The 26,944-nt window shown below is 37.4% G+C and overlaps 2 protein-coding genes across 4 annotated transcripts in view; one reads left to right on the forward strand and one right to left on the reverse strand.

The window, feature by feature from the left end:
- Positions 1–26,944, forward strand: part of LOC134540837 (allatostatins) — a 510,609-nt gene that overhangs the window by 238,944 nt on the left and 244,721 nt on the right. The window lies entirely within an intron of this gene.
- LOC134540696 (histidine-rich glycoprotein-like) lies at positions 20,117–23,384 on the reverse strand. Its single transcript, XM_063383574.1, has one exon. The coding sequence runs from the start codon at positions 23,310–23,312 to the stop codon at positions 21,780–21,782; it is 1,533 nt and encodes a 510-aa protein (XP_063239644.1). The 5' UTR covers positions 23,313–23,384; the 3' UTR covers positions 20,117–21,779.

Genomic DNA, 26,944 nt, shown 5'->3' on the forward strand with positions numbered 1-26,944 from the left:
TATAATTTAATACCAATCTTTAATGATTCAGCGATTACCGAGTCGTTTAGTTTGAAGAGTCAAAGATAAATGTTTTTGAAGTGAGGTAGTAGCATATGTCCGTTCCTGGAAGCGGAGCAATAACTTCCTCTTACTTCCCCCGCCTCACCCCCCCCCCCCCCTTTCACTCCACACTTTCAGGGTTACAGAGTAGCCGCGCACGCGGTAAGTAGTAGTAATTGGTCAATCCACGTCCAAATTAGGCGGCGCCTCCAGACAAAACGGTAGGAAGGGGAGGGAGAAACAACAAAACAAAAGAATAGCAACCCATCGCTGCGGGCGCTTCGCCCGTGTTTTGTTTCGACCCTCCGCGGGACGCACGGAACAACAAACTAGTTAAGGCCGTGACTTTGACACTAGAGGATACCTCTTGACACAGCGGAGATTATTAGTGCGGAGTAGACAGGCATCTGACGTCATACGGATTCCTGCACGGGAGAGAAATTACTTTCGCGTACGCACGACGATTTCCACTGACGTAAAAGTTGATTTATATTCTCTGTTTCTCCTTCCCCCCCCCCCCCCCCAATTCAACCCTTAATTAGGCAGCCGAGTCATTAATTTTCCTGCCAACGAAGCAATGATTTTGGTCAGCTGTTTTTGTACAAACAACAAATCAAAACTTTTAATTTTAGAGGTTTCAGCCATGCAGGAGGGGTATCATGGTGGAAGGATGGTTTAATTTCTCAGTTTGAAGTAAAATAAATTTAAAAAAAAAAACAGTAAAAACATTTTAAAATCACTTCAAAAAATTTCTCAAGAAATTAATAAAAAGCTTCTACGCCATCGATGACGATTCGGCCATATTCAGGCTTGAACTTTGCGTTTGAACTTAAGCTTTTAAATATGTCCAAAATGACTCAAGTTCTCCAAATTACAAAAAAAAATAATCATTTCCAAGGGAAAAATCTCCCGTTTTGAGGGATGATTTCCCGTTTTAAAGCTCAATAAATTCAGGTGGATTGAAATATCCTCACAGCGGATTAGTTTCTCCCTTCCAGCCACCAGTAAGCAGGAAAAAGGGGTGGTTGGGAGGGGTAGACGAATTACATCAATGTTAGAGACCGGAAAAATTCGCGGACTCATTTCGTGATAGGCTGAAATTCAAACATGTGTATAATTCTGCTGGTCCTGCTATTGGATCGCGGTTTAACTGGAGCTCTCTGGGCCAATGAGAGACTATCGACCAAAGAAGCTTCGAATCACAAGCTACCCAGTGGAGACGACTCACAATTTAGTAACCAATGAACACGCGTGTTTACTTGAGAAGTGCAGAGGATAATGGAGGCTATCCTAGAGGTAATTGAATCCGCGAATTTTTCCGGTCCCTAATCATTGTACTTGAAGAATCCTCGACAGGCTTGTATACTGGCCAGCCATGGCATCGATTGACGCTAGACTAACTTCCATATCGTAAATCTTGGTTATCACCAGTGGCTTGTGTTAAAATCTGAGCATATACATGAATGTTTCGTTCTTTGAATGGTTCTTGCAATGGGAAAGATTGATTCAAGATGTAGTTTTGTACAAACATAATTGCTGATTACATTATATGTCGTAAGAAATCTCGATGACATAAAAATGTACTAACACACAGGCAAGGTAAAATCAGGCGGTGTCAAAAAATTAAGAACGTAGACAGGAACAGATAATAACGTGGAAGAAATTATTCATAAAATTATTACGGCACAAGCGGACAAAGTAGGCAAACAACGGCGAGACAGTACGTAAACAGTAAATATAGGCAAAAAGACCTTGGAAAACACAAAGACGAACAGAATAACGCAACTGTGATACTAAACATATAAATAGGACAACACAACGACAACACAGTTATGGTGTCCCGAATATATATATAAAATATATATATTATATATATATAAAATATATATATTATATATATATATATATTTAATATATATATATATATATATAGGTCACATCGCTGGTTTCACTTGTCTTGTGAGCCAAATGTCCGGCGGTCGATTCCTAGCCAGTCGGGAATGTTTCATTTTGGAGATTTATTTTCCTCCAAAGGACCAAGCCCAGTGATGTCTTTGTCCTTTTCATCTCCGTATTGCAGAAGGCAATAACGAACCACGACAGAAATACCCTGCCGTAGAAAAACTTTGATTGCGACACGTCTTCCACAACCATCACCACCACCACCACCATCACTAACCATCATAATCCTCACCATCATCACCATCACCACAACTACCTCCCATCATCACCACAATCACTACCATCATAATCATCGCCAATACCACAACTAACACCATCACCACCACCACAATCACCACCAACACCACCAACACCATCACCACCACAATCATCACCGTCATCACCATTACCACCACAACCACCATAATCATGACAATCACTACCATCATAATCACCACCACCATCACCACAATCACTACCATCATAATCATCACCAATACCACAACTACCATCATCACCACCACAATCACCACCAACACCATCACCAATACAATCATCACCATCATCACCATCACCACAACTACCACCATCATCATCACCATCACGACAATCCCTACCATCATAATCACCGCCATAATTATCATAATCACCACCATCATTATCATAATAATCATCAAAATCATCAAAATCATATTAGGTTAAATTTTTTGGACATATTCATTTGTGTTGTGCCATATTTGTCACAGAAAAAAAATCCAAGAATGCAATATAAGAAATACAAATGAAAACAGACCCCGATGAGAAGACTATTTCAACTGATGTCGAAGCTGAAATAAGTTTGTTCTCTGTAGGTTATTGTTTGCTATTTTATTTCCGATTTTTCATTCTTGGTTTTTCCTTTGCAAACAGTGCAAAACTGCAATGAAGTACGTCCAAAAATTTGCATTAAATCAAAATTCGCCGTGCATGAAAGAACTTATCGTTATCATAATTATAATAATCGAAATCAAAATCATACATAATCATCATAATATTCATATTCGTCTTCTTCATTATCACTTAATTTCTAATATTCTTCATTTTCATTATGTGTCTTTTTATCCCTTTTCCAGATTTGCATCTGTACACGTCACTAAAACAATAAATATTTGTTTTCTCTCACCTTCTGCCAACATGCCACCTTCCTCATGATTATTCATCTCTGTAGTTCAGAACCCAGTGAGAATCAGATACATTTTGGTATCTTCACAGGCGAGTAAATGAAACTTCTCTTATTAATGATGCTTTGTTTGTCACCGACCTTCATATTCGTGTGGCCGGCGAGAAGGTACATATGATTTATTTCTTCCAAAAAAACTTAACATTCGTCTGGCTGTACCAAAGCTTAGTAATTTAGCTCTCGCTACATTCTTTACTATTTTTTTTTCGAGCAGGTTGCGATGTTGCGGTTCGATGGAAAAAGAATTCTTAGGACATTGGCGCCTGGGATACAGATTTATTCTCATCATCACAACAAATCATATCCAAAAAAGGCAATGGACTTGAAATAGCTAATGGACTCGAAAAAGCCAATGGACTCGACAAAGCCAATGGACTCGAAAAAGCCAATGGACTCGAAAAAGCCAATGGACTCGAAAAAGCCAATGGACTCGAAAAAGACAATGGATTCGAAGTGGCTTATGTACTCGAAATAGCTAATAGATTCGAAAAACTTATGGATTCGAAATAGCTAATGGACTCGAATTAGCTAATGGACTCGAAATAACCAATGGACTCGAAATAACCAATGGACACGAATTAGCTAATGGACTCGAAATTCCTGAACGACCTTCTGAAAACGTTGAACTCAAAGCAGCCTTGCTTCCCCCCCCCCCCCCCCCTCTCTCTCTCTCTCCCCAGAATCACCCGTCATACGACATGACGTCAGCAACGTAATTGCGTGAGCTGGTAATGACCTAGAGGTCATGACTGGGCTACACTCGTCGACTTCTGCACATCCATCTTTTCTTCAGGCGCGTGGACTCCATTGACGTCAGCATTAGTTAATGGGGCTCGCCTGCCCTTCAGCTGTCTGTCGCCTTCCTAGTCTCAGTAACTTTTTCAGGTAACATGTCTCTTACTCAAGGATCGGTCTCACCCGTCATGTTAAAAATTTTAAAATTTTAAACGCTGCCTTCTTTGCATTTGTTGTTATGCCCTCCCCCCCCAAAAATGTGATCGAGTATTTCAGTACTCGCCAGAAGATGTGTAACATCTAACCTCGGTAAAAAAAAAAAAAGCATATTCGTGTGTGTGTTCCCGTGTTGCAAAGCCACTTACAACACGAAACTCGGGAAACGAAATTTAACGTATAATTCTTTAAAATAATGGCGACCGTGATAAATATACGCAAATTGTGTTTTCAGCTACATTTAACGGGCGCGAATCAAACATAGCTTCTGAAACCACCGCTAGAATTCGCTGCCGGGGCAGCTACGTCAACTAGAATCAATTCGATTTGCAGAACGAAAGGTTCAATTAAATAAATAAACGGCTCCGATAAAAGCGAAAACGGCGTGAAAAGAAAATTGGTTGTCTGTAAAGTTGGTTTACGGACGATAGTTAAACATGACAACGTCATAACAAAACATTTATAAAATGATTGCATACTTTTATGAATAAAGTTGAATAATTTTTATTGAATTATCACTATTTTGTATGGATACAAGAAGGAGTGAAATAAAAACTACAATTTAATTGATAAATTTATTTTTATTTGCACTCATTAATTGAAATATGTTTATAACTTTAACGAAGAGATTATTTTAAGTATAACTTTTATACATGTTTGCTATTTAACTTCTTCCAATCTGTGTTATTCTGTTAAGGATAGGACGATGATAGGAAAAGTAGGAAACGAACGGGAGTGTTTCAAGTTTAATGTGCCTCAAAAAAGTCAAATCGATGGTTGTTCCAATCGATTGGAAGATAGATAGATGCGGCGCAAGCGTACAATGAGCGTAACGGGACAACGTGCATTACGGGACACTTTTTCATGCGTGCAGCCTGCGTTCATCGATTTATTAGACGTTGTCACGTCAAAAATACTAAACCCTGGTTTTGATGGTCCTGATTTTATACAATGAATTTTATTGACATTCTGCTCATCTTGTAAAAATTCTTTAAACAGTTATTTATTACTATAAAGTTTCGAATTGGCTTTGTGAGCTTTGCTTCACGCCATCCGTCACAGATGGCAGCACCATGGTTGTTACACATTTCCGTTCCTTGACATCCGTTCCATTCACTAGATAACTCCCATCAAATGCCCTTATACCGAACACTACGATGTTACACATAAAATATATTTTCAACAGATGTTCAGCTATAATATTACGCTTAATGAATATATGTTGCAATACATGTGGCATAAAAAAAATCAAGGGAGTTACTGAGTTAAAAATTTAGAAATAGTCCTTAAATAAAAGCAATAACGAAAAAAACGAAAAACCATACCAGTTTTGAGAAAAATTTTCAAAAGCGATGTACTATGTTCTTTGATCACACACATATTGCATCATACTGTCCTAAAAATGAAACGGGGATAAAAAGTTAAAATGTGGACTTAAATAATATGTACGGTGATGAGTCCAAAAAGACGTTAAATAAAAAATCATAAGTAGACATTAATAAATATCATTTTTAAAGTTTATAAACTGTTAAAATAGGCTAATATGAACATAGTTGATTAAATAAATATAAATTAATATTAATATTAATTTTATTTTTACCTTGAATAATATTTTTATTGTACTAAGGTTACGTTAAATAATATCTTATAAAATGTGTCACATAACTCTTTATTATTTTATGTCCTTATATTTTTAATAACATGGGTATGAATTAAATTTACTATTGTTTATAATTATTTTTATACTATATATGAATAATTAAGAATATTATTTTTCTCTGTGTATAAGAGAATGACTAACAAAAGTACTGAAAACCATGATTTATTTAGAAAAAATATTAAGTTTTGTTCAATAACTGTAGTTATTTTTATCTCAGTGATTTTATCCGATGATTTTTTGCATTTCAAAACTTTAAACCAATAAAAAAATTATAGACTTTAAAAAGTTCAAACATTCAAGTATAAATTTATATTTAGTATTGGCTTCAGCAATCACGTTACTTTATACTTCCTCGCTAATTGTAGCTTTTTTCTTTGAAATATTTGAAAATGATTATTAGAAGCTTTTTTTATGTGTGTGACTTTTTTACAAATCGTAGATACCAAGAAGTTTATATCCGATGGCAAAATTTGCTACAGAATACCAACCAACGACCGTACTAGCTAGTGAAACAACTGTAAAAAAATTGTTTTCATTAAAAAAAATGGCATCGAAATGCAGTTACCTAAACATGGGCTATTGAAAATCAAGTACAGAAGCCGTTGTCTAGAATAAATTAATATTAATGCTTAAACTGTAAATATAAATTAATTTTAACATATGTTTATTCTAATGTACAAGTTATACTCATAGACATATCATATATTCTAGTTGCTGTTGCTTCATCCATGAATGCGTACGCGGAAGTTTGTTGTGCTACTTAGGCCGGGTTTTTGAACTACGCAAGGAAAGCAAGGACACAACAACTCAACAACGCAACAACGCAGCACAGAACCAAAACATAAGAATAAACGGTCCTTTATACATCACGAAAGTCGCAAGACGTCATAAAACCAACAAATTAAAATTTTTAAAAAAATTGTGGAAGACAAATTTATTTCCTGGCTTCTTTTGATAAATCATATTTAATATTAAAACATGTAAAAAAATTTAAAATCATTTTATTGAAAAGTGTTATTTTTAACGTAAAAGTTAAACAAGTTTAAGAAAAACATCGGTGACTCCCATACATATAAATTCTGCATCTTCAAAAATTTCCTGAGAACTTATTATATATATATATATATATATATATATATATATATATATATATATATATATATATATATATATATCGTGATTAGTGAGAAAACGGGTTTGTAAGAATAGCACAATTATTTTTATACAGTTTTATTAACTTATAAATTCTACGTAACTAATTTAATCACCACACTTAATATCTGTTTACAAATCACTCGCACTTAAAAAAAATGTCTGTTCACAGACCACTAGGTATCTGTCCAGTCCCGTAGTTCGCACTCCTCACTGGAGCTGGGCTCGACAGTGGTTCGCCCCTTACCACGTGCCTGTCCGCACACACAGTCTCGCGCCACTCGGTCGCACTCTCACAGTTCCATCGCTCCACGCCTGGCCCACTCACTGAACTCTCGCTTCACTCAACTCGCCCGTTGGAACTCCCTCTGGAGGCCGGTCGTCGCCACCTTTATACCCTCGTCAGTCATTCTGGAACCTACTGGAGTGGCTGCGAAGTGTCGCGTCATCCCAGGCCGACCCGACGCCCCGAAAGCATCCAGAATAACGGCGCTTGTTCGCGCCACTCCACGCGGAAATCCACAGGCCGCCAGGGGATGGATGGCAGCGGCGAGGAAAGAGACCGCGGAGGCATGGGGCCACTGTAATCCCCCAAGGAATGCGCGCGTGACGTCAGTGGCCGTGCGGGGCCGCCATCCACCTGGCTGGCCCTATTAGCGCCCTTGTCTCCCACACTTTCGTTACAATACGGAAGGCGGAAACGCAAGCTGAAACGCGAGAAAATGAAAATGCTTGTGTTGCAGTTTTGTGTCTCGCGTAATTTATGATCAGATATTTTAAAATTTTTTTGATATTTTGTATTATTTTACGTTTTTTTTCCTGTTTTGAATTTTAGCGTTTTTGCTTTGCTGCGTTTAATACGTTATTAAGTTTGTTGCTTAGTTGGTGAACCCAGGCCAGTCTCGTCTCTCTGTCACATGGTGGATTTTTTTTTCATCTCTTGTTATGGTTGGTCGTATAAAAAAAAAATTCTTTCAGACGAAAGTTTTAGATCTCTTCCTCTTCATTCTGTATCTCCCGGACACTTTTTCTATCTCTCTCTCTCTCTACCTCTCTCTGTCTCTCTCTACCTCTCTATGCCTGCCTCTGTTTCTTTCAGTCATTCTACCTCTCACTGTCTCTCTGGGTGTCTCTCTGTCCCTCTGTCACTTTCAATGGCTCGCTTATCTCTCTATCTTTCTCTACCTCTCTCTATCTCTTTCTATCTATCTCTACACATCTCTGACTTCTACTTTTCTATACCTCTGTCTCTTTTTCTCTCTATCTCTCCCTACCTCTCTCTATCTCTTTCTATGTCTGTCTTTATCTCTCTTCGTTTCTCTCTACCTCTTTGTAAAGGTAGAGAGGAACAAAGAGACGAGTCTCTTGTCTCTTTCTGCCTCTGTCTCTCTTTCTACATCACTATCTGTCTGTGTCTCTCTCTATTTATCTGTACTTTTCGTTTATATCATTCTCGTAAGCTCGGGGTATAAATAAATTAATCAACCATGAAATAAAAACTTAGAATTGACAACGTATTTTACTCTTTGTTGCCATTCCGAAAGGCAAAGATTGAGATTCACTTACCCTCGATAAATCTCCCGAACATATCCTAAGTTCATATAGCTCGCTCGTGAAACTTCGCTGTCGCAATAGAAAAATGAATTTTGCGATAATTAATTTAGCCTATTTCCACAATCTTAGCTTTAATATTATTCAAAATCACATAGGTATGCATGCGAAAACCTACCCTTCCGGAAAAAAAAATTAAAAATACAAAGAACGAATATTGACGAGTTTTATACCACCTTGACAAAAAATGTTAGTATCATTCATTTAACTGATCTAACCTTAACCAAATTTCGATTTTAGTTAAAATCATTTGTAAGTTTGAAAACGTACCGTTTCGGGTAAAAAATAAAGACTTTTTTTGGGAGAATTTTTTATACTTCAAAAACGTGTTCATATTTAATTTATGTTACTGACCAAAGCATAAAAAACATTTTACTATCGTTACGGTCAACTCTGACGAACAAAAATTTCACCCTTTCGGTTAAAAAAAAAAAAATTATACCCAGAACGAATTTTTTTGCGAGAATTATATTCAAGTGACAGACCTAACCTAAAATAAATTAACTAATCCGAAGATGCACGATGGCGGGAATATTCGGGTGTCTGACTCGAATTCAATGAACCTGACGTTTCTCTCACTGAAGACGAAGGAACAAAACAATAATAATAATAATACAAAAGTAATTCCGACGAAATGGATTTCGGTGAATCGAAGCGTCCTAACACCCCTTGACGGGAGAATTTTTTTTTTTCATGGCAGCCTGAAAATATCAAAGGAAACGCCTTACCTATACATTTTAAAATCACGGATGAACGAGAGGTAGATTTTCTAGCGCGGTGAACCAAGATACCGCTACAAATATTCCTTCTCCAGAGAAACAGGTCTTCTGTGTGACTTTCGCGTCTAAACCCTTCAAAAAGTCAGCATGCAATACTTACAAAGCAACTCTTTGACGCAATAGTTGGAGTCGTTCACACGAGTTATACATTTTGAACTTCAAAACGTATATGAAAAGGACATACATTAATACTAGATAATGCCCGGCATGCGTTGCAATGCCTCAATCATTTTTTTTTAAATTTTTTAAACGTATACTAAGCATCTCTCTTTATCTCTCTAATTCTCTATCCCTCTATGTATATCTCTATAAATCTCTCTATCTTTCTATTTATATCTCTATCTCTCTATATATCTTTATCTTTCTAGCGGACCCGACAGACATTGTCCTGCCCAAATGTACTTTTTGTGAGATATGGATATGACGGTAAGTATTTCTACGCTGGACATTTTGTATCTTCTTATTATACATACCCCTCCTCTTGGGCACGCCACTGCCGTTACCAAAAACCTTTCCCATGGTTACGCAGAAGGCAACAACAATGCAAAAGCCCGTTGCCATGGAGGCTAATTATCAACAGTGCTTAGTTTTTTTTTGCTTTTAAAGCGTGTTTTTTTTTCTTAACTCAGAATCGAGATAAAATATCCAATTGTGAATCCAAACCATCCTCGAATCCCCGTGAACTCACACAAAAAATTTCATCAAAATCGGTCCAGCCGTCTAGGAGGAGTTCAGTGACATACACACGCACACAAGAAATATATATATATATATATATATATATATACAAGATATATAAAGATATTATAGGATGTTTTACATTTAGATTGCATTACAAAAAAAATGGAGCCCAATGTGTCCATATTAATATACTAGGTACCCGTCTCGTAAACATGAAAAGTCTTTCTTTTTTTGTAAACCGTTCTTTATTATACTAATTTTAATGTTATATTTTAACTTTTCCTATTTGTTGAATTTCTATGACCATAAAATAGTGTCTCTTGAAAGTATTATTACAGTTCTAGTGGTTCTGAAAGAAAAATAAATTATGCGAGTATTTCAGCACTCGCCAGAGATGTGTAACATCTAACCTCTGCAACGAGCCATTTCGTGTGTTCTCGTGTTGAAAATACAAATATAATAAATAGTCGGACACGAAATTTGACGTATAATACTTTAAAATAATGCCGGGCGTGATAAACATACGCAAATGTGTGTTTCAACTAAATTTACTGACGCGAATAGCACGTAGTTTCAGCACCCGGCGCTAGAACTCGCTGCCGAGACAGCAACGTCGACTTTAGAACAATTGAACTTGCAGAGTAAAAATTAAATTATATAATGAATCTGCTCCAATTAAAGCGAAAAATTACTTTAAAAATTCAAGTATACTTTAAAGTTTCCCTTTGGCTTTGTGAACTCTCATTCGCGCTGTCCGCCACAGATGGCAAAATCATGGTTATACATTTCCGTTCCATGCGACTTTCGTTTCATTCACGGAATTCCTCCTACCAAATGCTGTATACCGTGAGCTAAGATGTTTATCCATAATTTTTTTTTTTTATATTACGTTGTCTGAAACTTTTGTGCTCTATGGCATGCTCAAAGTAAATGAACTTGGTACATGCAAATTTACGAAGATAAGGGTAAATTTACGTAGATCCCAGGATAATTTGTAAACAGAGTTCTATGTAAATTTAAAGCGAATTTTTTTAACAGTGTAGGATTAAAAGCTTCTTTTAAAATTACCAACTTCTTTATCCGTGTAAAGCAAATTTTTTAACCTTGCCCATGAATATTTTTGCGTGGAAAAAGTAATCTAAACAGATTATAACGATGGAAAAAAAATTAACGGGTACTACTCTTTGTTTATGTATACACAAAAGTAAAAAAAAATTGAAGCACCTGTGTTTATAGTTTAAACCAGAGTGAAACTAAACTACAACTTACCAAGTTGCGAGAAATGTAACTACAGCAGAAGCAAATGATATGTTAACATTCGAAGATCACAGAATTATATATATATATATAATTATTTAATATATTATATATATTTCGATTTTATTTATTTGTGTTACTAATGTACTTATAAGTGGAAAACACGCATGTAAAATATATAGTTAATTAAAATTCAGTAAAGAAGCATCTCATCTTTGTAACGCTTTATGGAAATATTTCTTTGTTACTTATGTAATTATTAACATCTCTGTGGAACGATTAAAGATAACATAATGCATTCATTATAAACCATGAAAGAATGTCCCAGCTATACCTTTTAATACTATCAACTGTAAGCATTGTAAAGTTTTGGTTGAAGGACACCAAGACACAAATAGCTTTATATAAGCTCGTGCGCGAGAACTTCTTTGATGTTTTCGTCTCGATTACAGCGCCACCTACGCAAAATGGCAACTCCTGAGGGGTCGTTACCACAACGCCGAAATACCATAACACCGAATGTCAAAATTGACCACAACGCCGACAGCTAGAAAACTGCTATGTACCTTAACGCCGAAATAACAACTGAATAAATTTGTGTGTTTCTTAAATGTACCTTAACGCCGAAATACCACAATCAAACCTAACCTTACTTAACCTAAACTAACCTAGCGTAATATAACCTAACCTAACTTAACCTAGCCTATCCTAACCTAGCCTAACCTAACCTAGTATAACCTAACCTAGTCCAACCTAACCTAACCTAGTCTAACCTAACCTAGTCTAACCTAACCTATTCTAACCTAACCTAGTCTAACCTAACCTAACCTTTGTGGCAGTCCTGCAATGACATTTTTCGGCGTTAGTGTATTTCGGCGTTGTGGTGCGTCCCCCTCCTGAGCGTAAAGCTTTTTGCGTTTCGCAATTTACTGATAGTGAATATGTAATTTCAGTTACACGTGCGATTCGTTTGAACGGGAGTGGTTGAACGTTCGAAGTCCCTGACCGTTGGATTGGTCGTAATCGTCGAGAGGACAGAGTTTTCTTTCGCTGGCCTCCACGTTCACCTGACAACAGCACCTTGCGATTTTTTTACGTGACAACGTCTAATAAATCGATGAACCCCGGCTGCACGCACGAAGAAGTGTCCCGTTACGCACATTGTTCCGTTACGCTCATCGTTCCGTTACGCTGTGTTCCGTTATGCTGTCGGCGAGTGCAGTAATAATAGGTTATGTTACAATTGACTAAAAAATTATGGTGATCCATATAATTTATGATAGATATTTGATTTCAGTTTGTTTAAATGAAAACGTGTTCATAATTATATTTAAACTTTATAGCTAAACGCCAGTTTTTAAAATTAATTACAAGTCATCTGCACGTGAACTGTTTCGTCGACTGTTTATAAAGCGAAGTGAAAAGTTAATGTGGTTTCCATTGCTTATTACAACAACTATTTCGGCAGTAAAGTTTAATTATTCTTGCATTTTAAAAATCGGATTACTAGTATAATTTCAAGTATTCAGAGTAGGTGGTCATTTTTAACGGGAACTAATCTTCGCTTTAATCATTTTGTGGCGTAGCTGGGTATCCTGGTTGCTCTCAAATTAGCGACCAACTTTCCCTTGCGGGATTCCTCTAGCGCTAAGGTTCACGCACCCGAGGGCCCCTGTTGCGGAAGTATCTGGTTCCTGATTGGTGTAGCGTTTACGAGGAGGCAAAACCCCTCCTTCCCCCCCCCCCTCCCTCAGGAACAAAACTCGAGTAATCTTCCTCTTAACGGCCAGGAAACTGAGTAAACATAGACAACCCCCCCCCCCCCACAACAACTTACACGGGAAACTCCACAGGTGTCTTGTTAAGAGGTGCAGTGTACAGGCTGTTCCGAGCAGCCATGTAATTATTTTAATTGGACGTTTTAGGTTTCCTCTTTAATAATATTTAGGAGCTTTAAAATAACTTTAAAGGATTTGATACCATGTTTTTTTTTAAAAGCGTGATACGATTTTTTTTTGTTTTCGGCCCCAATTTTTCCTCCCTTTGGACTAATGTAATTGTTTTAAAAAAAAAAATAAAAAATCCTTTAAACCAAATTTTCGAAACTTCTCAAACGAATGTAACATTTTTTCACATGAAAATAGTTATATTGATTTGTTTTTAACCTTGTCTAGTTTTACTTCTTCGGTCTGATGTCACTCATTATGGAACTTGGCCAAGATTTTAAATCGCTTTATTTTATATCTCATTATGAAAGAAGTTGGTGCAAAACAACGTTTGTCATCGTGTTCATAAATATCTATCTGTCACAGAAACTTTTATTTTTCATTAGAATAGTTATAAAAATTTTAAAGAGTACCTCACTTATATACTCAACTATTTTATACCCAAAATATACGAATTTTTTCATATCGTAGATCTTAGTGTTGTATGTCTCTAGACAGAACGTAAAATGATGGTAAAATGATTGAATTAAAACTGATATTATTAAGGGAATAACACCACGTAATTTGTTTGAAATTGAACGAAGAATTGCATATGCAAATAGGAAGTTAATTCAGGTTAAAAGTGCATTTTGCCCAAAAGTCGACATACTGTCTTATGCGTCTGAGGTACAGATATATGTAAAAATCTAAATAAATTTTTGATTTGACGATGGTTTTTTTTTTGTTTTTGGGATCCTGATACGGAAAAAAAAAATTAAGTATAAATTTTCCCGAAGTCACGTTATGGTAACGACTGCATCAGGCAGTCTACTTCGAAATTTATCCAATGATGCATCATCAAAATGTTGACAGTTAGGCCTACGTATCAGTGAAATTTTGAACTTAAAAGTTGTAACTGGAGGTCACCCAGGAGGTGATTACTTTTGGTGAATGTACTAATGCTCGCGTTGGGTGAATGTACTAATGCTCCCGTTGGTTGAATGTACTAGTGCTCCCGTTGGGTGATGTACTAATGCTCCCGTTGGTTGAATGTACTAATGCTCGCGTTGGGTGAATTTACTAATGCTCCCGTTGGTTGAATGTACTAATGCTCGCGTTGGGTGAATGTACTAATGCTCCCGTTGGTTGAATGTACTAATGCTCCCGTTGGTTAAATGTACTAGTGCTCCCGTTGGGTGATGTACTAATGCTCCCGTTGGTTGAATGTACTAATGCTCGCGTTGGGTGAATTTACTAATGCTCCCGTTGGTTGAATGTACTAATGCTCGCGTTGGGTGAATGTACTAATGCTCCCGTTGGTTGAATGTACTAATGCTCGCGTTGGGTGAATGTACTAATGCTCCCGTTGGTTAAATGTACTAGTGCTCCCGTTGGGTGATGTACTAATGCTCCCGTTGGTTGAATGTACTAATGCTCGCGTTGGGTGAATTTACTAATGCTCCCGTTGGTTGAATGTACTAATGCTCGCGTTGGTTGAATGTACTAATGCTCGCGTTGGGTGAATTTACTAATGCTCCCGTTGGGTGAATGTACTAATGCTCGCGTTGGGTGAATGTACCAATGCTCCCGTTGGTTGAATGTACTAGTGCTCCCGTTGGGTGATGTACTAATGCTCCCGTTGGGTGATGTACTAATGCTCCCGTTGGTTGAATGTACTAATGCTCCCGTTGGTTGAATGTACTAGTGCTCCCGTTGGGTGATGTACTAATGCTCCCGTTGGTTGAATGTACTAATGCTCGCGTTGGGTGAATTTACTAATGCTCCCGTTGGGTGATGTACTAATGCTCCCGTTGGTTGAATGTACTAATGCTCGCGTTGGGTGAATTTACTAATGCTCCCGTTGGTTGAATGTACTAATGCTCGCGTTGGGTGAATGTACTAATGCTCCCGTTGGTTAAATGTACTAATGCTCGCGTTGGGTGAATGTACTAATGCTCGCGTTGGGTGAATGTACCAATGCTCGCGTTGGTTGAATATACTAATACTCGCGTACCGTGACACTTGCTACCACAGAATTCACGCTGGCTGGAAAACTAGACGCTATTTCGTTCTGTGAATGGTTTCTGCAATAGAGCAGATAGATTTAAGGTACATAAATATATATTTTTGGACATAAACCATTGTTGGCTACACTGTCAGCCATAAGAATCCTCAATATCGGAGCAAAAAAAATTATCATGCAAGCACACACAAAACTATCCTAAATCAACCGATGCAAATAGTTAATAACATAGACAGCACAGAAAATTCCGTGGAAGGATGTATTCTGAAAATAATATATATACCTATGACAGCACAGTCGCGACAAGAATATTATTTTTTGTCTGTATTTACATTTCGCAAGATATATCGATATATTACAATTTTCATTTTAAATTGTGTTTTGTGTCTAACTTTTTTATTTAAAATTTTTGACAGTATAACTATATGAGATAATATAAATGTATTTTTTGATGATTCGTACTTCAACTGTTCATCCAGACGTTAAAACATAAATAAAACCTCATCAATCGAAAGTGGCAGTCCTATTGGATAACCATCTACAACGAAAAAATATTTTTTTGAGAAATAACAAAAAAAAAAATTCTACTTCAGGCAGCTACTGAACTTTGAAGTGGGTTAATTTTATTGTGTAAGTAAATATATTTTTTATTTATTGTACTGTACTGCTTGTGATATTTTAATTGTATTACTAAATAATAATGATGGGTCAATCAAATCTTCAAATACCATCAAATCCTTTTTATTAGAAGGATTTTATATTCGAGGTAGAAGATTTGAAGATATTAGAGGATTATATGCATAACTATTTGCATTCTCGAGAAGTCTGTTTTAAGAAATACCTAAAAGTAAGGTTAAATGATTTTAAAACATTTATAGTAAATAATTTTTAAATCTAACCTAAAATAATTAATTAAATTATTTAAGTTTTTGGTATGTTCAGGAACTGTACACTCTTGTAGTCACCTGACAGTTTCTTACGAGAAATTTACCATAGTTGTAAACTAAATATCAAACCTAATAAAATAAAATATATAATAAAAATTCAGTTGCATCAAATAAACAGTAGTAAAAGTAAATAAAAGTTATTAAAAAGGGATTTAAATGTTAATCTGTAAGTGGCGGCCGCTAAGAAGCACATTATTTTGGGTGTGTTATTTTGGGATAGTATGTTCTTTGGGGAAAGCATGTTCTTTTGGAAAAGCATGCTCTTTTATGAAAGCACACTTATTTGAGAATGCATACTGTTTTGGGGAATAATGCTTTTTTTGAGAAAGAATGGTGTTTTGGGAAAGCATTGTCTTTTGGAAAAGCATTGTTTTTTTGGGGTGGCATACTCTTTTGGCGAAGCACACGTTTCTGGGGAAGCACATTCATATTGGAAAGCACACTCTTTTGCGAAAGCGCTCTGGAATCCTGACAAACGTAAAGCTGTTTTCCTTTAATGAGAAAGACGTAGTTTCTCGTACCTGGATGTTTTGTTCTGAGCGGTTTATTGCCCCAGGCGAACGATAGTTAAATTCGGGTCGAAGAAGTGTTATGTACGATGTTAAGAGCGGTTTTTAATGAACATTCGATGATGACAATAATAACCAGTCAGCACTTTCTGTGGTTCTGCCTTCAGACCAGACGTAATTACGAGTTCGCATCGTTGATAAACTCGTTAAAGAAGTATTTGATTGCTCTGGGGTAATGTGTGTTATTTAATTCTCATGAATTTCGCTTGTTCACTTGGATGTGGTTCGTTTTCATTACCACTTTGGCCATTTAATGTCCTATTCGTATGACTAAGGAGCATGTTTGGACACATCCGTGAACTAACTGTTAACATTCCGGAATAAAATTCTGTCAAAGATGATTTATTCTTTATTCTAAATTATTTCAACATTTTAAACATTAAATTTATTTTATAATACCTCATCTAGGTCAAATATAGAAATTAAAACAACTGCTTAAATTAATTTTGTATGCAATAATTCCCAAATTTTGAAAAACATTCTGAAAAAATAAAATTTTTATTTTGCCACCGTAAAAAACTATTTTTTTTTTAACTGGCCTGATTTCCTTGCCGAAATTGTGTCACAATGGTGTAAGCAATTGAACTAAAATAAATAATTAAGAGCAGAAAATTAATACAGTTTTCACATGATGGTCGCCAAGAAGAAGGAAGTGACCATAGATGGCATAGCACAGTTAGCCAAACATTGTTACAAGTGCACAATTCAAAGAATAGTTCCGAAAACTGAATAGCACACTGCCTTGACGAAAATATAATAATTAATTAAACTTTAAAATAATTAAATTTGTTCAGAGTTCTTTTCTTTGATTCTTGATGCACTTAAATTGGTTAATAATTATGTGATAATAAAATACAATACAAATGGTTAGAACAAAACATTCCTTCACTTAAAGACAAAATTACAAATAAATTACCACCATAACATAAATTCTTAAAAAAAAATAAACCAGCATTCAGTTTGCCGAAACAAAAAAAAACTACACACAAAGAGTTAAGAAAAACGAGTGAACGCCCAGCTGAATGCTGCAACGGCACACACTCCCTCCCTCAAACCACAACATAGCAGATGGGTGACAACAATCACTAAAATCCCCAAAACATTACTAATTACCTGACAATTAAAATAAAACAAAATTACATACACACAGCACAAACTTACTCCACCGAGGAGGATGAAGCTAGGGGAATGGGGATAGTACCTGAAGGAATGGTTGGAGTAATATTAGGTGGGGTGGTCGCATTGGTCCGCGACTTCCACCAAATAAACAAACTGAGGATAAAAAAACCTACCAAAACTAGGCAAGAAAAGGCTATAGCAATAGAACTTATTTAGGACGATGACTCAACAACTGTGTGAGGATTAAGTCTTAAACAATAAAATCAATTAATTTTTTTATTTTGTAAACAATTTAATTATTTATTTTTTAACTTTGAAATTGTGTCTAAAATTAGGTAAATTTAATTTTAATGTTATGTTACTATTAAAGGTATATTTCACCAATTACAGAGAAGGATGACTTATTATTAAGTTACGTAACTGAGTTTCAAAATTATATAGTTTGGATGAAAGAAAATATTTATGTTTACATAATAATTTATGCTGCTTTAATTTTAAAATAATAAATATTTCAAGATATTCATTTTGTTGTTTCGAAAGGAAGAGATATTCGCGTTTTTAGATTTTACTTTTAAAATTTTTATTTTCAACAAGTCAAAGCATGCATAAATACATTTTCTGATACAACGTTAAATTAATTTCTAAAATTTGATTATTACTTTTGTATCTGTAATCTTTATAATTATTTTCCGTTAACACATTTTACGTACACAACATGTTTTGGCAAATTGTTATATTTTGGATTATATCTGTAGCGACAATTATCGAAATCATCCTTTGATTAATGATTTGGTACACTTAATTATTTTTTTCGCTGATAGTTGCTCCGAAAAAAAGTTGTTTTGTTATGTTATTCTAATACAAATATAAAAATTATATGATTGTGACAAATGTTTTATTGCTATTAAATGCATGCTTTTAATATTTGATTTAACTGAAATAACATTTTCCTTATAATGTTGGTAATGATTATAGTAACACTTTCTGCTTACTTATATATTTCTACTTCTTCCAACAGTCTTGCAATGAAGGATTTTATAAGTGCTCGAACGCAGGAAACGGGATAACACTGAGAAAACCCTCGGGAAAACATCATGGTTCGCCACGTTTTCCACAGTGGGAAAAATATGCAGGTGCGATTCCAACCATGAATATCTTTAATGAGGGGCAAGTTGTCCAACAACTTCATCGTATATCCCCAATTTGACGCGTTTGATTGTTGTTTTTGGGTATTATGTTATCAATTATCAAAACAAATTAAGTACAAATATTTTTTCCAGATATATATATATTTTTTTAAATATTATTTTCAGCTATTATTATTAAATAAATATTTATTCTATTTCATCTCTAAACCTGCTATAATCATTATTGTTAGCATTACACCAAACAGTAGGGACAGATAATTATCATTTCATGACAACTCTTATGAACTACGTAGTTGAAAGACGTAAAAGTACAGTATGTCAATAAAAGAATGTCCCAATTTATTAATTTTAATAGTATCAACTGTAAGCGTTGTAGAGTTTTGGCTCAAGGTCACAGTTAAAGAGCATCTCAAAAGGTTTTATATAAGTGCTTGCGCGAGTACTGCTTTGTTGTTTTCCCGCTTGCAGCGCCACCTACACAAAATGGCGTTTAGTTTGTACGAGAGTGGTTGAACGTCGAAGTCCCTAGCCGTTAAATTGGTCGTAATGGTCGAGACGACAGTGATTTTTTTCCCTGGGCTCCACGTTCACCTGACATAACGCCATGTCATTTCTTTTTCCTTTAGTGATTTATAAAATATCGTGTCTACGTTCCGCCGCTACCTAATGATTGGCCAGAGTTGAGAAACAGAATTGAAGGTCTATTGGTTCCATTACTCTGGACTTGTTAACCAAAGTGTGGGAAGAATTAGACTGTATGTTGGATGTGTGCCGCATAACTAAAGGTGCACATATTGGACATTTGTAAGAAAAACTACATTAGTTTAGCGTCAATTTAATGTACGATTGTTGGTAAATAGTCTAAATTAAACTATTATAATATACCATTTAAACTGTGACAATCTATTATTAACATCCTGTATAAAAAAAACTGTTTGTCAAAGTAGCTGCCTAGTAACACACAAGAATATGTTTTTATATATGTGATGATTCCAGTAATTTATTTCCTTTAAAATGTTTGAAAGCTGTGAATATGGTAAGTATTTGTGAAACAAAAGAACATTAGTTACTCACAAATAAAAAAAATGCTGTAAATTAAAGTTTTAATAATACAAATAAATATTTTATTTTGCGTACATTGATAAATAAATATTAAACATATTTTCAGAATATGCTCATTACTTTAGCTATGCTAAATATCATAAATATATTTTCTTGAAGTTATACAAGTAATTTTAAACAATTTAGAAATACCATAAGACCCATAAGAGATTTTATTTATGATGATATTAATCAGAATATGTTGAACTAAATTCAGTACCTATTTATTGTATGAAAAATTGCCAAAACTTAACGAAAAATTAGAATTATATTGTTATTTAAAAGCTTGAAAATAGATTCTAACAACATTTTTGCACAATATATACAGCATGAGTCGATTTAGGATTAAGGAACTTTGAAGCACCATGTTCGTCAGAAAACTGACAGTGAGTTTTTTTTTCAAATTACACATAAATAAACGTAAAAAATATCAATGGGAATATTTTATACAAATAGTTTTCTAAATGTACCAATTAGTCTATGATTGACGTAGGTAAGTAAAAACATTACTAAAAAGTGCATATTGAAACAGTGAGTTCTTTTCTAAAATATTAACTAATTTTCAAAATTATTATTTATTTGTTACAGATCTCATAAAAATATTTAAGCTAGCCTACTCCCTTAACTTATGAATTGGTTATCTACTATTGAGATCCATCTGAAGAAATTCTATTATTTGTGAAAGATGCATGGGTACAAAAAGGTATTACAAAATATTACCTTCTCAGTATCACATAAATTGTATCTGCAGCGCTTACACATGAATACAACATTTTGAAAAAATACATTTCTGCCAATAATACCTGAGAAAGAAAATTGTTTTTACCTTGGAAATTATTATTATAGTAACGTCATTAAATTACATACAGGGATATTAAATGTCTATCTGACACAAAAAAATAATTTCTGGTGATGGAATGACAGAGTTATTAGATGATTATTATCACAGATTTCTGCTCATATTACAATATATATTTTGCAGTAGGTTAAACATTGGTTTTGCACTATTTGATAAGCACAATTTTATCCAACCGGTATATTACGTTCTGAAGAATAACTTGGGGATAGACTGACATTTACGTAAACACTTCGTTCAGCTAAACTGCGTTTTATTACCTTGCCTCAGCCTTGGGGAAATTAATTTAATTCTTTCAGGGAAGACTTAGTTTTATCCACGCGTAAATTCAGGGTTTCCAAGTTCACGCATGCTTATGATCTGCAGATAACCGACATTTGGACCGCCATCTTCAAAGCATCAACATCATTGTCAGAAAGGCCAAAGTATATAACTGTAAATATCAACTCAAACAATTTTTTTTTCTAACGCATAAGTCGCTTTCCTACCCGAAAGGACATAATTCATATAAAAGGTTTACTTTGTTTATATAATTTGTTTCCGATAAGAATAAATATTAATCTAAATACTCACATGCCTTATACACAAGTATTATTTTTCTGAATATTTTTTTTTGTGGATATATACAGCAACAAGTGATTCAACCCTGAAGATGGTGCCATCATAAACCACCGAAACTCCGTTTACCTTTTAGGATATTTTGATGGTAGTAACTCTAAGCCAAAGTTTACTTAGACAGTGGCTACGATAGCCACACGGACTTCGTGATCACAGGTGGCGATGCGGTTGCAGGACTTACTAGCGCCGCTTTCCCTTGTCGGACTTCTTGTAGCCCCACTTCTTGCCGTCTTCGTCTCCCCCCTTCTTGCTGTGCTCCTCGTGGTGGTCGTGGTGCTCCTCGTGGCCCTTGTGCTCCTTGTGGCCCTTGTGGTCGTGTTCGTGGTGTCCCTTCTCGTGGTGGCCCTTCTTGCCGTGGTGCTCCTCGTGGTGTTCACCGTGGCGGTGTCCCTTCTTCTCGTGCCCTCCTTCGTGGTGTTCGTGCTCACCGGAGTACTCCCCGTGCTTCTCGTGGTCCCCTCCCTCGTGGTGCTCGTCGTAGAACTCGTGCTTCTTCTCGTACTCGTCCTTCTTGTGCACGTTGTGCTCCCCCTTGGTGCTGTGTCCCTTCTTGTGCTCTCCTTCCTCGCCGTACTTGGCTCCCTTCTTGCCTTCCTCTTCGTGGTGGTGCTCGCCGTAGTGGCCGTCCTCGTGGTGGTGCTTGTGCTTTTCGCCGCCGTCTTCTTCGTAGTGCTTCTTGTGGTGCTCCTTGTCGTGGTGGCCCTTCTCGCCTTCCTCGTGCCCGTGGTAGCCCTTGTAGCCCTTGTGGCCCTTGTGGCCTTTCTCGTCGTGGTGGTCGGCGTGGTGCTTGTGACCGCCGCCTTCTTCGTGCTTCTCGTTGTGGTGGCCGTGGTGACCCTTCTTGTGGTCGCCAGACGCCGACGGCTTCTGGTCTTCCGCGTGGCGCGCCTTGAACGGCGATGGGCTCTTCACCGCCTCGCTGCTCGTGTGGTAGTGATCTTCTTCCGGTACGGCCAACACCTTGTGCTCCACCACATGGGAAGAGTGGTGTTGGGCACCTTCGTCCTGTTCTTCTACTTCCTCGTAAGAAGGCGCGTGCTCCACCGGTGCCTTGTGCTCTACACGGTGGGATGGCAGGCTGCGCGGGGTCTCCTCGTAGTGCTCTTGTGGTACCGGGGTTTTCCGAACCTCATGGTGAGATGGGAAACTGGCTGGCTCATCGTCAGCGAAGTTATGTTTCCGTGCACCGGCCTTTCTTCTGGGCTTCGAAACACGGGGCTCGTCGTAGGAGGTCCGAGAGTATTTGGCCGATTTCTTCTCGGTCCTCTCCAGCGGAGTGTCAGCATAAGCGGGTCTGCGGTGTGTCGTCTCCTTGCGCTCCACCGTTTGGGACTCGGATATCTGCGGTCTCTCGTACCGGGAGACCTGGGACCTCCTGTGATTCGGACCCGCCTTCTGGTGACTGGGGTACGTCTCCAGGCGCCTCCTCCCAGCGGCTCCCCCGTGGTGGATGGCGGTCTGGTGGGTCGCCACTTTGGCCTCCTCGGCGTGGTGGGTGGCGTGCGGCGGCCTCCTGCTGTTCCTCTGCGACCTCGGGGCAAGTCCCTGGTCGTCTGTCGTCGCGTACGAGTACGACGCGGGCTTCGCGACGGGGAGGTGATCTCCCTCCTGCCTGCGGACCGCCAACCCCTCTGCGCCGCGCACCACGAGAAGAGCTACCGCCATCAGCACCAGGCACGCCAAGGGGTTCCCGGCGGTACTGTGATGCCCCATGACACAAATTTCTCTCCCCGTCTTTTTGGATCCGCTGACAGGTTCAGCCGTCGCAGTGTTCCCGAACGCCACTGAAGCCTTTACTCCTTTCACCTCGGGTTCTTATACCAACTTGGCGACAAGTTTCGATTCGGGAAGGGGGGGGGGGGGGGGGAGTGATGGCGGGGCGACACGGTTTGTCGCAAATCTCATCGGTCCGTGGGGCCTCGGGAAAGACCCGTTGTTCCGGGCCGATGGACTTTTGTTCTGGCTTCCGCTACCGGACCGCAGTCGGGGTAACGTTTCTTCATTGCCCCGGTTGGGGAGGGGGGGGGGGAGAGTGAATTTTTCCTCATCGGGCGCTTTCCGCCACGCTCTCGCTGCGATAGTTGCTTGCGGCTTTGCGAGCAGGAGTGCCTCGGGCGGCGAATTCGCTGTGACTTCGTCGCCGATCAACCGCGACGGCTTTCGTTTCGTAACTGAGAGCTTTTCCTGGCGTCACATCTTCGTCGAGTGCTGCTCTAGCACAGGAAGCGGCGCTTCCTGACCAAAGGAGTTTGTTCCTAGATGTTTTATCTAGTTTCCTAGTTGTAAAACATTTCGTATTTATATACCGATGAGGTAAATGACACGGTGTCACAAAGTAACCACAGGAGAGGAAGATTTTTTATTTCCTTAAGTTAGTTTTCTGGTTTCATTGCCAGTCATATGAATTTCTTTGCGAAAATTTATATCTTTAAAACTGAAATTCTTTTTAATTTTAAATAAAGTTTGAGTTTTTAATAGTGCCAACTGTATTTTATAAAAAAATTGAAATTGCATTATTTTTTTCCGGAATACACAATTGTAAAATAATACGCACATTTAAATGCACGCTTGCTGGATATTGGTGCGAAGTTTATTTTCTTTTTATGTTTTAAAACACATCATAAACATTTCAGGGTGTTAAAACTATTTTATCTAGTACTTCACTAACCCTTAAATTGGTTTGCTATGTTGCATAAAGTGTGGGCATGATATATTCAATATATTAATAATAAAAAAATATTCAATCATATTTAAAAAAATATAAAATATAAAATTACTTTAAGTGAATTCGTTGCTATGTTTTTGTATATTGATGAACATTTAGATGAAAAATTGTCTTTAGGATTTAATTAAACAAAAACTTCTTATAGCAGTACTATTCAAAGCAGTTTTAATAATGTTAATATTTTTTTTTGTTTTCTACCAAAATATATTTGCATAAATATTAATGCTGTTGATATTGCTAGGTTTAAAAACTGTACTAAACCATAAATTCGAATTCAAGCTTATAAACAATAAAAAATTATACAGTCAAGATTATGATCCAAGGTCTGAGTATAGGTTCTCAAGTAAGAGTTCATGGTGTCAGCATTAATATTAGAACATTGATAAATACATTAACTGTTTATACTTACACGTAACTTGTGTTTTAATTGTTGTGGCTTCATTGGAACTACTTTAATTAAATGTTCCAAATTTCTTTAAAAAAAAAAGCAATTGATTTTTGAGTCGCTGGTTTTTGTGGAAAAATTTAAATAAAATTGATTTATTGAGTTTGATTATAAACTTTGTAAAGTGTTATATATTTGTTTTAGTTTTTTTTGTATATACATTAATATTTACGGTTACGTTTTATAAGATTGTAAGAAATTTTTTTTATTACAACTTCACAGATGAAAACGGTTTAATAATAACTTTATAAAATATTAAAATTAAATAATGAACTGTTTAATTCATTTAATAGTATATGTATACTCGTGTGTTTTGACGGGCTTATAATGGATTGAGATTCCAAATAGGATCGTCGGGTGAATGAAGATGTTGGAATGTTAGATATTTCTTCTGATGTGTATTTCAGTGTAATAAAAATAACAAAATATAAGCTGATATCATCAGAGAAATATTCATTAAAGCCAATTATTTTATAGGGTAACACATTTCGTTTAACATATATTTACATTTTGGAGGATATATCAATCAAGAACACATGTATCGTGGCAATTAAATTGGCTTTAAAAGCATACGTAAATATTTTAAACACCTTTTAACAGGACCCGAAAAATATTATTTCGCGAAAAAAAAATAATAATTTTCGAACAAAACCACTAATTTGTAAAAAAAAAAAAAATGTTTCGTTGTCAGCAGCAGATAGTCTTTTTTTGAAGTCTAAAACGTACTCTACTATCACTAAATGAAATTTAGTGTATTAAAATTATTAAAAACAAAAAATATATATGTAAGTTAATTTATTTTCAACAATCATCAACAATGGAATCACTTTTTTCTTCTTCTGAAGTATACATACAAACTCGTGTACATCCTGGAATATTTGTGTTTTTTTGACACTTTTATTAGCGGTTTGGACACAATTTTTGAGAAAAGCACAGAATTTGGTACATGCTTTGGTTGTTCGAGAGTTGCACGCTGAGTTGACGACACGTTGTAAGGGATGTTGTTGTTATGGATGGAGGGCGCTGCACGGTAGGAGTTAGTGCTTACCCCCGCCGCTTGAGGACTTCTTGTAGCCCCACTTCTTGCCGTCCTCGTCGCCTCCCTTCTTGCTGTGCTCCTCCTCGTGGTGGTGGTGCTCGTCGTGGTCCTTGTGGTCCTTGTGGCCCTTGTGGTCGTGTTCGTGGTGTCCCTTCACGTGGTGTCCCTTCTTGCCGTGGTGCTCCTCGTGGTGATCCTCGTGGTGGTGGCCCTTCTTCTCGTGTCCTCCCTCGTGGTGCTCGTGGTGCGAGTCGAAGTCCCCGTGCTTCTCGTGGTCCCCTCCTTCGTGGTGCTCGTCGTAGAACTCGTGCTTCTTCTCGTACTCGTCCTTCTTGTGGACGTTGTGCTCCCCTTTGGTGCTGTGGCCCTTCTTGTGGCCGCCGTCCTCGCCGTACTTGGCGCCCTTCTCGCCGTGCTCGCCGTGGTGGTGCTCGCCGTAGTGGCCGTCCTCGTGGTGGTGCTTGTGCTCTTTACCGCCGTCTTCTTCGTAGTGGCCCTTCTTGTGCTCCTTGTCGTGGTGGCCGCGCTCCTTCTCCTCGTGCTCGTGGTGGCCCTTGTAGCCCTTGTCGCCCTTGTGGCCCTCCGCGTGGTGGTGCTCGGCGTGGTGCTTGTGGCCGCCGCCGTGCTCGTGGTGGCTGTCGTGGTGCTTGCCGCCTCCTCCTCCTCCGCCGCCGCCCTTGCCGTGGTGCTCGTGGTGGTGCGTGGCCGAGTGCTTCAAGTCGTCGTCCTGAGGGAACAACAACAACATCCGCCTTGCGTGTGGCCTTTTACCGTCAACCACGGTGCTGCCGTCTGTGGCGGACACGGCGCGAACCAGAGTTCACAAAGCCAAAGGGGAAACTTGTGTGGCATTAACCATTCAGTGAATTTAAACAATTAGTTCTGAAATGTAGTTGATCACAATTTACGTACATTTTTTTCACGCTCTAGTTTGGTGGGAGAGATTTCGTGTGGCAACCAAGGTGCTGCCATTATGTGGCGGATGTCGTTCACCAGAGTTCACAAAGTCAAAGAGGAAACTTTTGTGGCATTGACCGTTCAGTGAATTCAAACAATCGGTACTGAAATGTAGTTGATCACAATTTGTGTTAATTTTTCACGCTCTACTTTGATGGGAGAGATTTTGTGTGGCAACT

This window comes from Bacillus rossius, chromosome 17, assembly GCF_032445375.1.
Source record: "Bacillus rossius redtenbacheri isolate Brsri chromosome 17, Brsri_v3, whole genome shotgun sequence".
Lineage (NCBI taxonomy): Eukaryota > Metazoa > Arthropoda > Insecta > Phasmatodea > Bacillidae > Bacillus > Bacillus rossius.

What these genes read in the sequence shown, in the direction of transcription:
- LOC134540696 (XM_063383574.1), bottom strand. Translation starts at nt 23,312, where the DNA reads ATGGGGCATCACAGTACCGCCGGGAACCCCTTGGCGTGCCTGGTGCTG.